Below are 13,828 nucleotides of genomic sequence, written 5' to 3' on the forward strand. Positions count from 1 at the left end.
CTATTTACTTAAATATCAACTATTTAATTAAAAGTATTATAAATAAACAAAAAATAAATAAGCTATAACCTATATATATGAAAAAATAAATAACCGAATTAACAATAATAATAGATAAATAAAATACAAAAGAAAAATGATAACAACAAATCCAGTCTCCATCACTCTTCAATACTCAATACTCAACTCCCCTTCCCCACCCTGCCCTCCCGACCCCACCTTAGCCCCTGCCCACCCTTGCCTTCCCAGCCCACCCTTACCTCTCCAGCTCCTCTTCCTCCCTTACCCAACCTACCAGCCATAATAAAATTTAACAAATTACGGTAGTAATAAGTGTCTGATCTAAGTTCCAAAAAAAAAAACGATCAACAAGCTTGAAAATGCCAAGTGTCGCCATACGCTAGATAGCGTTGATTTTTTTTTTCAACACTAGCGTCAGTTTCTACTCTAATAAGTTGCCCATAATCTTTGTTCCAGACCGTAAAATCGAAAAGAGAATCTTACTTGAGCATTGAAAACCATATGCACTCCTTGATAAGCGATATTCTTTGAATGTTCTCCAAGGAAATCTAGAATGTGTTCAACCTGTGCCTCATATGGCAGTCCTCTGAGCCGTATACAATCTTTTCTTGTTCCAGATGTGATAGCTTGCTGTGGCAGAATTGGTACAGGTGGTAGATGTGTAATTAATGGTGTTTGTTGCTCATATGTCTTGGGATCCATTGACCGGTTGAGGACCTGAAATACAAAATGATAAGAGGAAGGTGTAACACATTTTTTTTGTGGCGGGAGAATTGGAGGAGGATGAAGGAGGTGGTTTAAGTTGCGTGGATTGTGGCGGGGAAATCGGAGGAGGTGGTTTAAGTTGCGTGGTTTGTGGCGGGGGGATTGGACGAGGATGAAGGAGGTGGTTTAGATTGCGTGGTTTGCGGTGTTTGTGGTGGGGGAATTGGAGGAGGATGAAGGAGGTGGTTTAAGTTGCGTGGTTTGTGGCGGGGGAATTGGAGGAAGATGAAGGAGGTGGTGTAAGTTGCGTGGTTTGTGGTGGGGGAATTGGAGGAGGAACAAGGAGGTAGTTTAAGGCGACTCTATGGTTAATTGATAGGTTAATAAGTGAGATTTGGATTGAAACAAATTTTGGATGGAAGTACAATCTGTTTCTCAATGTATACATGATTGCCCATTTGGACAGCATTGAGTCAGGCCTTTTGGGCCGCCCAGAAGAGTATTATGTTGTAATGTATGTCATAAATATTTTATTTTATGAAAAAAAATAACGTCGTCAAGGAATTTGGGAGTTTAGATACTCCCTGAAATCGAGGTTTCAGGAGATGTTGACGCGTAGTTTCTTCCTTCCTCATGGAAATTATAAATGTTCTGGGGGAGGGGGGTCTTGCAATTACTTTGGTAAAATAAAACGTTTTTGGGGGCGGGGGTTCAAAGTACTTTCAATAACTAAAACCTTTGAATTTCCAAACTGTGGTGTTTTTATTTTTATTTTTTTGCCATGGAGGGGAGACAAATGCCTTGAAAGGTAGCGTAGGCAAATCAAACAGTCCATCGCCAACTGGTTGCATTTAGTGCATTCTACGAACATTCTCATAATGAATTTTTACGAAATCACACGCTAGACTTTATTCTACAGAGCAGGGAAATCAAGGGGAGGGGGCAGTGCTTTAGCGCTGCCCCCTCCCCTTGATTTGCAAGAACTACGAATTTATGTTGACCATAAAATTTATGTTTGTTCTAGGTTTTAAAGTGGCTCTTCAATTTTAGTGTAAAAAAAAAAAAAAAAAAAAACTGACTTATTTTCCTTTTCAATTCCTGATCATTCGAACGGTGAATAGGCAAATTATATAAAACTGAGGAAAGATAAGTAGCCTATAAAGCATGAAATATGCTTGTTGAGCATGCGTGGCTCAGCTGGCTATGGAGCATGTCAAGGCGCGTCGGCCATGGAGCCATTAAGTTTAAAAGTTATGAGATATTGCTTGGGATATATATGAAATAAGTCAAATAAAATTCGAATTAAACTATTGAAATATCGAAAAGTTAATTTAAAAAAATTTTGATCAACATCGAAATCAATTTAAAAATTCAAGGTGCATTAATTACTAACTTAATAAAAAACAGTCCATCAACTGGACTAAGAACTGTTGGTCGACCCCACAGACTTTAAAAAGTTGATGGAATAATATTTTGAATATTTCAGTCTTACAAGAAATAACTAAAGGCTTGAACATCATCGCGCACTTTCCTACATCTTTTTTTTCTTTTAACGTACCAAAGACATCAAAATAAAAACGTTCTTTCCCCTGGATCAATCTTAACAAAATCTGTGACTTTCGGAGATTTTACCATTGTTTATTTGAAATTATGAATTTTTTAGGGAAGTACTACGTTTTTGTCCGTGTTGGCCCGCTAAACCGTGAAAATAAATGAGCAAAACTAACTACCAAAATTTGACGACACTAAAAAATTTAAATCGTAATTGTTCACCCGCGTTCTTTTTTTTCTTTCTTTTTTTTGGTGCCCGTTAGGCCTACAACCAAAAACTGTTACAGGGGTCGTCTTCATTAAAAATTGACTATTTTTTTTTACTATTCTTTTAGATATAGCCTATATGATTGTATAAATTTTCTCTCAAGGAATTAAGCAATCACATTTCATTTTCACTGGCCTTGGTATTTTTAAGCAGAATTTACTTAGAAGCGCTCGACTTTCTTATACTATATAGACAATGTGTACGTATTCCTAGCCAATTAACGCAATACGTCTTAAACTGACCATTTTATCAGAGAAAAAGAGGAAAAAACGGGCTTAAAGAGGGCTAAAAGGATAAAAAAGGTAAAAAATAAATGAAACGGCACTAGACCCTTGAATTCCAAACCGGTGGTGCTGATCTCCGTTTCAAGGCCAGTCATCCAGGAAGTACCAGGGGGGGGGGGGTTGAAGCCACCCACCCTGCGCTTTTGCACACCCTTCCTGCTTACCTTTCACAGATTTCTCCAGGTACCCATTTAGAGCGGGGTCGACTGTGGCTGAGCTTACAGTCACGCCACTCACCCCCGCCCCAAACCAAATAACAAATTAATGGTGGATTGTTTCTTCGTCACGTATGTAAGCTAAGGACATCCAGACAAGGAATTCCTCGCCAGTCATAAACGATCTTCATTAGACAAACAATCCCAATAAAAATAACAAAGGGGAACGGTAATTGAGGAAACGTCAAGTCTTATTTTGAGCAATGCATATGCCCGTCTCTTAACCAAGACAAGGGATTTGAGAAACTTTATTACTCTCGCTGAGAAAGAAGTAGAAGTAACGGTATTTACGTATTATAGCGACCCCACTCAAGAAGTTTGATCTCATCTGTCTGCCTAAAACCGGTTTGTCTATCTGCATTCGGAGATAATTAGCTTAGGCACAGTGAGATAAACTACTATATAGGTATATTTTAATTAAATATTTAATATATAGAGTTGGTATTTTGGTTAGGTTAGGCATTTAATACTATACGTTCAGGGCGGCCTGCTTCCCATAATTCTTTGTTGTAGTTTCCATAATTTTGTTAATAAAATATTATTTTTTCACCATAGTAAGGTGTATTTCATTAGGATTAACCTAACTTCACTTCTTCAGTGAGGTCGCTATAATAAATAACTACCGAAGTAACTAGTCAGGGGCGGATCTAGAGCTAAATCTTGGGGAAAGCCCAATGTGACAAGGGCGTGACAAGGGCGTGAAGCAAAATCTGAGCAAAATTCAGGCATATATAAAGGAATTCATCTCGATGGCACAAGTTTGAAAAAGCAAAGTATTTTGGCACAAGTTTGAAAAAGAAAAGCAAAGTATTTTGAATAAATAAGCGAAATTATACAACCCTAGGGGAGGAGACAGAGGCCCTAAGACGCGTGCGTCTCTTAGCTAGCCTAAAAAACAACACTAAAGACAAAAAATGAAATCTGATTGTTTGGTTAAGCGGAAACTTATACGGCCATATACCTTAATTAAAGGATATCTTAAAAAAATATTAATCTTGGGAAAAAAAGGAAAAAATCAGGAATTCAATCTTTAATGAAAAGACTTCCATATTCAGCTATGTCATTTATGGCAATAGCGAGCGCCAATTAAAAAAAGAAACGGGTGAAAAACTAGTAGAAAAATGAGCTAAAAAATATGACATCAAACAGCTAAAGACTTTTTTTAAGGACGGCTAAAAAAAGCTCAATGTGTAGCTTTCCAATGAAGGTGTCGTTGGCTTTGGGAATTAACAGATTGTTAATATTCAATTTTTAGAAAGGAAAACCAGTCAAATTTGACTAATTAGTCAATTAATACAACTAATTAATAAAACTGACTATGACAATTAATAAAACTAATTAGTTTTGCTTATTGTTCAACGTGGCAGTAATGACGAAAATTTGGTACTGCTCTAAAAACTTCATAATTTTGAAAACAACCAAAAGACAAATCTTGGAACATCTTAGGCACAGCCGGTCCTAGGGGGTGGGGCAACCGGGGCACGGGAGTCGTGGCTTGGGGAGTGGGTTAGAGGGAGGGGCACCACAGCTGGGAGATTGACCACTTCGGTCCATTTTGATTCGGTCTTTTTTTGCTTATATTTGAGTCAGGAAGGAGGATGCAATAAGCATTTCTCCCGGACGCCACCAACCCTTAGCTCTATGAATAGACCTAAGGTAGGACCCAGGGGTAGAATTAGTTTTTATTCTAATGTCCTTGGTACTTTGAGAATAGTACAACAGTGAATCACTTGGTCGAGACTAGACCCTAGCCTATCATATCTTTGTACAATATCTATTAACATCTTTTTAATAAATGACGGATAATATACAGTTATAGAATAACTATTTGCTTTAAACAGTTGCACAATGATATCCCATTGGAAAACCGGAAGTTATTTAAACGCAAACTTGGTAACACTTTAGTTAACTACAGCCTTGCCAAAAGTCTGTTACTTTAATTAGCATATTGCTTGCGCAAAATACGACGGCTTTTAAACCTGAAATTCTTCTTTGACACATACTTGCTACATTTTTTTTAAGCCTATAACTTGATTTATAGTATATCTGAGCTAATTATATTTTTGTCTTCCTTTTAATCTAAGTTCATGAGGTTTGACTATTTGATTTTAGGTCCTAAAGACAAGGACAAAGCTGCCAATATTTCTAGGGGTTAAGAGGATTCGAAAGAAAGAGGATTCAAAAGGGGTTAAGAGGATCTCGTCCATTATAAATGTTTTAGTTTGTATGGCTAAACTATTTAGAATTGATTGGGCGATCCTAACACAACTTGCAGAGCTTGCATAAGAAATCCGAATAAACGACATAAAATTAAAGGCGATACCTATTTCTCCTACTTCTCCATAAATCTAAAAATTAAATCTCCATAAATTAATCTCCATAAATCATAAAATTAAAGCCGATACCTGCTTCTCCATAAATCTTAGAAAAAAACATTTAGCTTATCATGCTTTGTGCCGGAGATGGAGATATTCAGTTTGATGAAACTTGATCTTTAGAAAATATGAATTTTGTTTTTCGATTAGACGGAGCAGAATTTGCTGTTCCAAGTTCAGGAAAAGGCTAGTCCCTAAAAATGTTCAAGTATGCCTGCTAGGAAAACACCAAAAATCAGCTCAAAAGAAATGTGAATTGATCAATTTGCAGCTTTGAGGGTTCCCTGTGGTGCTTAATTGAAAACCTTGCCAATACAGTTTTACTGTCTTTTCAATCAAATTTCATAGTCAAGCCACAATCCTCGATAGCTTTCAATGATAACTGGCCCCCTCAGAGAATTTAATAATGAGCCTTTTGTCTGTGTCTTTGATGGTCAGTCGACGTTGAGGCTCGGAAAACGATCTTTTAGGTATCGAACCCTTTTAAGGATTTCAAGATCTGTGCTTCGCCATGAAATTTACGATATTGGGTAGAAATTGACAAAATACGAGCAAAATTAACTAGCAAAATTAACACACAACTTTTTAGGGGCTCTATACACCAAGCCTTACTGGGTAGGCTTTAGGATTTTTAACGCGGAGAACCAGAGGGACTACTCATCAAAAATTATGTGACTCATAAACTGTTTGTAAATTTTATTGACTTAAATTTTCACACAGAACAAGTTGTCAAGTGAAAATTAACTTGTTGTTCCTTTTATTGGCTTAAAGTTTCACACAGTTAAAGTTTCACAAGTTAAAACAATCATATTTTAAATAAGAAGGGGAGAGGGGGTTATTTGTCTCTCCAGAAACAAAGATTAACTAAGAAAATTACGTCAAAGATGTTATCCATTATGACCAAGAACACTTTCTATCTTGGGATTGAAAAAAGTAATTTCTCTTTGGTTTTAGTGATATTCCACACAAAAGACTTAAAATCAAGAAGGTTTTAAAAAGGCGGGATTATTTCCCTCTCCATAAATAAGAAATGATGTAATTACTAGTAATTAGATTACCTAGGCGTGTCACTGATCTAAGCCAATGAAGCTAAAGCACACTTTCTGTCATTGAAGAACAGTAATTTCTCTTTTTCTCTTCGGGTTTAAGCTCTAAGCGAAACCAAGGCCGTATCCAGGGGGGGGGGGGTTTACCCGGTTTGAACCCCCCCCCCCCGAAATTTTTGACCGACTCGAAAATAAGTCGAAAATTAGTAAAACATAGGTAAAAATCAGTAAAATTAGTCGAAAACTGAGTCAAAAATTAGTAAACCCCCCCCCAAAAAGTCAAAAATGAGTAAAACCCCCCCTGAACAAAAATCCTGGATACGGCCCTGAGCGAAACCATAGCAAAAAGAAACGTTTTTTTCCTCTTTCTGACATTTTGTTCTTTCCTAAGAACATTGCCTAATATGCTAGTCTTTACATTTTTTTTTTTTTTTGAACAAAAAAGAAAAAAAAACTATTTTTTTTTCCAGAAGGAGTCTTTTTAACGAGATCATTTTTAAGGAGAAAAAAAGAAGATCCATTTTTATAGCGTTATGTTTTTAGTTATTTTGTCTCTATTTTAGAGATTTCAGATGCTCTGCCTTATTTTTTTTCTTGTGTCGATGACAACACTGCTTCCCAGTATTTGGAGCAAATTGGCATCTGAAAATAGTCACTTTAAGTAAGTAGCTACGACAAATAATGTTTCTTGATCATTTTATTTTCTTTTAATGCTATGGTTTGAAAGAATTTCACCCATATTCATTCCCTTACAAATTGGGACTAATGGAAATATAAATTGACATAGAGAACTTACCAAAATCAATATAAGAGGAGCTTGGAAAAAATCAAAATCAAATATTATGATACGCAGGTTAATTTCAACTATTTTCCTTCTAATAATTATCACATACAAAGATTACCAAAAAATAGCTGAAAATAAGTTTGAACGAAACACAGAACATCAATTTAGAGAGAAATTAGAGAGATAAGAGAGAAATTAGAGAGAAAATGAAAACTTCAGGCAAAAATTTCAACTGGGCCTTTGGCGTATCATCTTCGACTTGCAGCAAGTTTAATCTCATTAATTTGATCTTTAATGGGAAATTTATATTTATTAGTTCTACTTCTAACAGCTTGAAGATAACAGGGCAAAGGACTTGTAGACATATAGTTTAACGTTTCAATTGATGCCTGAATTTTGCATAGCTAGAAATAAGCTTAATGGTGCTTTCACACTATGCTGCAGAACCTTTCAGCAATTTTCTCTGCAACGAGGGCAGTTCCAACTACACTCAAGCTCTATACAAAATCTTACACTATGTAAGCAAGGACGAATTTCCAACATTTTTATGGGAGGGGGGAGGGTAGTGGGGGGCAAAAGGGGTCCATATCCGGATAATCAAGGAGCATGGGTTATATAATAATTTTGGTACTTATTTAGTAACCGATGAACACGCGAGAAGTGAAGTTTCGTTAATGTTAATGATAATAAAATAAATAGGATGACAAATAGTTTATGAACATAGTTAGGGTATATATTTGCACATTAGGGGGGTAGGAGTAAAACATAGCATATACTAAATGGGTAGCCTAGCCCAACCTATGTACCTTTTTCCCCCTAAACCCCCAAAAAACTAAAGTTTAGATATAGTTCCGGAGTGAGAAACCTTTTATTTATACAGCTTCTGATATAAATACTGGGTTAAATGCCTATCTGATCTTCAATACAATTGTCGCGTGTTTATCGGTTACTAAATAAGTACCATAATTTTTCCACATTATTAGGGGAGGCGACTGCTCCCCCTCCCCAAACAACGCCTCTGTATGTAAGTTTATGTCATTTTATGAAAAAGTCAACATAGCAGTAACAAAATTGAATTTCAGAATTAAGAATTAATGCATTTGAAAGTGAAATTAATTAACCTTTTTCTAGAGAGCCTTTCACGCAGGATCAGTTGAATCTATTTCAATTCCGAAGTTTTAATAAATAAATTTTTAATTTATAAAATTTATATTAAAATATAAATATTTAATTTATATTTTGTATAGAGATAAAGTGAATCAGGGAAGTTCGACCAGGACCAATGAGTCCTAGCATAAGACCTAGTTGAACTTTTTTGAAGTAATGATGCTAGGACTGTAAAGATTGTAGTTTAATGATTTCCTTAAAACGTGAGCTCCTTTAATATAATGTGAGTTCCTTTTATATATTTTTTTCATTTATTTTGTTGAGGATGGCCCATGGGTATAGGGTCAAAATATTCATTTAAAGTTCGCATTCCACTGTCTTCTAGAAAAAAAAAAATCGCTGATGTTCTACTTGTATTTTGTTGTTTGTGATGGAAAGGCAGTGTGGTGGTCTTTGTCGTTATTTCAACTCCAGGCCCAGTATCCCCAAGAAAAAGATCAACTCAATGTGCCACCGCAGGCACTAAAGTGGACTTTATTATGTAGATTACTTTTTGCAGCTAAGTGTAATCTTGATGAAAGCAATATATTTGAAATACCATAGAAATCAGAATATTTTTTTGCTATAAACTTCATTTTAAAGTTTGGCTTAAGATGAGATATGAGTCGATCTTGACTAAGCATAGCCCTGATAGTGTTCTAGGTTAAAAAAAAACAAAAAAAACTAGGTCTAGGTTAACGATTGAAATGATATCAGTATCGTGCAATTCTAATATTCCAGTAATATTGCGACACCTTTTTTTTCAAAATCAGACATGAACGCAAGGAGGGTAGACGTTGCTTCCTTAATATTCTCGTCCGTAAAATTTTAAACATCAACAATCTGTTGATCCGTCACCCACAATCACCTTCAAAGGAAAGCTACATCTTCTTAAGATGCTTACTGCTAAATGTTTTTAACTTATTTTTTGCTGATTTTCATTCAAGCCCTTTTTTTAATTTGGCACACGTTGCAATCGAAATTGCAGAAGTGCATATGGAGGTCTCTTTCATTAAGAAACTGTGTAAGTTCCATTTAACCAATTCTAACAATCTGATTTCATTGTCGCTGCCCTTAGTACTTTAACGCTTTCAAGCGTATTTTTCATATATTAATAACTACTTCCAATTCATAAAGCTTCGTCCCCATGATCACCCCATAGGTAAAAAGGGAGGTGGAATACTATTATTTGTAAATAATTATCTCTTTCCTAAATTAATTCATACTCCCAACCTTTCAGATTACGATGAAATCATTTGGGTAAGTGTAAGACCCAAAGTTTTACCACGCCCCTATTATTTGATTGTGTTTTGCTGTTTCTATTATTCCCCAAATCAAAACGCTGCACAGAGACAGCAATTCCACCAACAACTGAATAGTAGTGCCGACTTTGTCCTATGCAAATTCCTGAATGCCGGTATTTCCTTAGTAGGTGATGCTAATGATCTAAAGTTAAATTCCCTTTGTAGTTCCCTAAACTTAAAACAAATAATAAAAATACCAACAACAAAATGAAATTCAACCCTTGATTTGATTTGCACCAATGTGCAGGCTTTCTATGTCCCTCCTGTCCCCTTGCACCCGTTAGGAGGAAGTTACAATTTTTGTTTATTAGTGAAGCCTCTGAATAGCTTTAATCATACTTTTTCTGTTATTGAGTTCTCTTATCGCCCAATTTCTAATGCTGGCCTTTACACATTTGGATCTTGTATTACCAATGAAAACTGGCAGGCCCACAAATGAAAAAATGACATTAATTTTAAAGTCTCCGAATTCCAAAATCTGATTAAAACAAAATACATAAATTCCTTGCCTGTGAAAAAAGTAAAAATATGTTGTAATGACAAACCATACATTACTACCCAATTGAAAAAACTAATTAGAATTAAATTAAATCTACTAAAGAGTGGTAAAACATCCGAAGCGTACTCACTGCGTAAACATATAAAAAAAGAAATACTTAAATCTGCTTCTTCATATTACAAATGCAAAGTCCGGGATTTATTTTCTACAAAGCCAAAACAATGGTATAATAGAATAAAGAAAATTTGTGGGAAACCACATAATAATATAGACTTCCATTTCCAAGAAGACCCTTCAGTTACAGCCATTGATCTGAACAGTTTTCTTTCTTCCATAGTTCAGAACCTCCCTCCCCTCTCTTTTGACACTCCTTATGATTTGTGCTCTCTCAATTTTCCCGTTATTTCGCCCTCGGATGTTGAGGCAAAAATTAAGAACATTAAAAAGTGTAGTACATGTCCATTAGACATTCCGATTGTACTAATTAAAGCCTTTGCCAACAATCTCTCAGAGCCTCTGTCCTTACTTTTTAATGAAATTACCTCTACTGGTAAATTTTCAAATTGTTGGAAATTAGGTTTTATTACTCCCGTAAAAAAGAAAGGTAACAATCAAGATTTTGATGGTGTCCGTCCCATTACTCTTACTCCAGTTTTTCGAAGTTATATGAAAGTTTTTTAGCTGAGTGGTTGAAAGTAAAAATAATCCCAAATGTTGACCAAAGACAATTCGGAAACCTACGCTCTACATCTACTACCTACTATCTTGTTCACCTTATGGACACAATATGTAACACACTCGAAAAAACCCAATACCTGGCTTAATGTTATCACTGTTGACTTGCAAAAGCTTTTGATTTAATCAACCACAATATACTATTAGAAAAGCTATCTAATGACTTTTTAGCAGACCATTATTTAATTAAAATAATTTCGTCTTTCCTCTCTAACAGAACGCAAATCGTGAAATACCTGAGTGTATATTCTGATCCCCTCCCAATTGATAATGATGTGCCACAGGTAACCCTCTTAGGTCCAATTTTATTTCTTACAGTGATAAACAACCTTGGTGTTTATTTCCCGGATAGATGGAAATTCGTTGATGATCTAACTGTCTTAGATACATGTTCCAAAAATTCCAAAAGCAACCCTATGTACATCTTGGAATCGATATCAGCCGAAGCTCTTACTGATGATATGAAAGTCAACCCTTTAAAGTCAACTGTTCTTACCGTTAATTTCCTTAAAACTCCTCCTTCTTTCTCCTGTCCAATCCCCCCTGAAATGTCCGTTACCACTATGAAATTACTGGGCGTTACCATCTCAAGCGACTTAAAATGGGATTGTCATATTAATGACATCTTAAAACGTGCAAATGCCGCATTTTCCCTCCTTAAACTCCTTAAAAAATTTAAATGCCCTAAATCGCTCTGTTTGAGGATTTTCCTGTCACTTGTACGCCCAACCCTTGAGTACGCCTGCCCTGTTTGGCATCCTGGCATTTCAATTGAATTGTCGGACAGAATAGAGGCAGTCCAAAAAAGTTGCCTTAGAAGTATCTTCAATGAGGGTAAAGTACCTTATACTTCCCTTCTTAGGAGAGCTAACCTTGTCACCCTTAAGGAAAGGAGAGCAAAAATTACCTTGCGTTTTGCTAACAATGCCCTTCATAACCCTCGAACAACTCCCCTTTTCCCCGGTCAATATTCACCCCTTCGACCCCGCCTCCCGCGTTCTGGTTCAACAAAAATCCCCCTTCTCGCCCCAATAAGAGTTTGCACTGAAAGATATAGGAGAACTTTTATCCCTTACATAGTTGACATTTTCAACCAGTGACTCTCCGCTGCCGCGCCCCCCCCCTCACTCACTCTTTACCTCATAGTTATTAATTTTAATTCCCATTATGCAAATTTGGAGGTTTTTTATTTATTTTTTTTAGTCACCAACTAAATTTTGTTTATGTTTTATTTACACTTTATCCCATTTTTTATTTTGCGAGTTTTTTTTTTTTTTTTTTTTTTGGGGGGGGGGCATTTTTGCTGACTTGACATAGACCTTCTAATTTTATGAGTTTACTTTGTACTTTTTTTTTAACGTGTTTACGTATTTGACATTGACCCTTTTATAATTTGCTGTTGTTGTTTGATTGTTTGTTTTTATTGTTCTTTTTTCGCTGTATTTGACGCTAAAGTGCGAATTCGGCCCTTTTGGGCTTGTGATAGCCATTTTTCAGCAATAAATCTTATCTTATCTTATGTGGCTGTTGCTATTCAGATTTCCCTAGAATAAGGGGATATAAATACTCTCCTGACCCCTTTTGTGAAGATGTGTAATAGTCAATTCGGATATAACTAATCCTTTGAAGTCAGTAGAGTATAACAAGATTATATATATATGTATATATATATATATATATATATATATATATATATATATATATATATATATATATATATATATATATATATATATATATATATATATATATATATATATATATATATATATATATATATATATATATATATATATATATATATATATATATATATATATATATATATATATATATATATATATATATATATATATATATATATACATATATATATATATATATATATATATTTATAGCAAGGACCAGGGGGCGTAGTAAGTAAGGGTGGGACATAAAATAAGGGACCGTGTTGCCAGATTGTAAGCCAAAAAGTACGCCCGAGCCTTTGAAAAGTAAGCCAAGAATGAGCAAGACGATGTTTAGCTCCAAATCCACTACAACTTTTACTTTTTCTGCTTACACTTACGTATTGATTGGATAGAAAAGTTTATTGGAGGGTTAAAATAATATATCTAATGGTATATTTATTTCTTACATGTCCTGTAATGCTCCTACGATAAAAATTAACCCACCTTTCTTTATAAAAGCACTTTCTACAATATTTTTTCACGGACTTAAAAATTTCAAGCCACAAACCATTCACCATTAAAATAAGCCAGTTTGACATAAAACAAGCCAACGTGACAACACTGCCAAGATACAAGAATGATAACTATAGTTATCATAGTTATTTTCAATCTTGGCACCTGTTTCAAGCACGTGTAGCTGGAATTCCCATATTCAAATTTGAGAAGACCAGCTGATTTTAAGAATGTAAGTATCCAACGTAGGACGGGTTAACGGATTCTAGGGCGTGTCTCAAAAAGCAAAAGATAAGTGCCTTGCGGTGTTTCTTTTTTTTCTACTGCGAAGTATCGATAGCCCTGTAATGTCGCCAAAAAAGGGTCAAGGAAGCTTCGATAGGGAAATATCTGTCCAATCCCAAATTTGTGTATCTGCTATTTCACGTAACTAGTCAATTCAAAACACCTTGCCTAATTTGTGTCTTTTTGTATGTTGTTACAGTGTATGCCATCCCTAACTCGAAAGCCCCGTTCACAATCAGTTCTTACTAATATCAAGCTCTAATTTGAGCCCATCATATTTTTCACGTGAATTTTCTGGTTGGTTGAAATTTTTTAAGAAAAATTCTGATCGGTTCAAATTAGCACTAGCTAAATCTCGATACTAGCATTTTGTTGTTTTTTTCGGGGGGGGGGGGGACCTTTCAATTGTTGAATTATCTGTTTTGGC

General features: G+C 35.3%; 1 protein-coding gene across 1 annotated transcript in view; it reads right to left on the reverse strand.

Annotated features, from left to right (window-relative positions):
- The window catches only part of LOC148944060 (epithelial splicing regulatory protein 1-like), a 268,151-nt gene that overhangs the window by 96,605 nt on the left and 157,718 nt on the right, over positions 1–13,828 (reverse strand). Inside the window, exon 12 of the mRNA XM_089100840.1 lies at positions 505–738. Within this exon, the coding sequence (XP_088956966.1) occupies positions 505–738 (234 nt within the window). The remainder of the gene's footprint in view (positions 1–504; positions 739–13,828) is intronic.

The sequence above is a fragment of the Artemia sp. Qi Xiang Cuo genome, chromosome 14 (genome assembly GCF_049724085.1).
Source record: "Artemia sp. Qi Xiang Cuo chromosome 14, ASM4972408v1, whole genome shotgun sequence".
Classification (NCBI taxonomy): Eukaryota; Metazoa; Arthropoda; class Branchiopoda; order Anostraca; family Artemiidae; genus Artemia; species Artemia sp. Qi Xiang Cuo.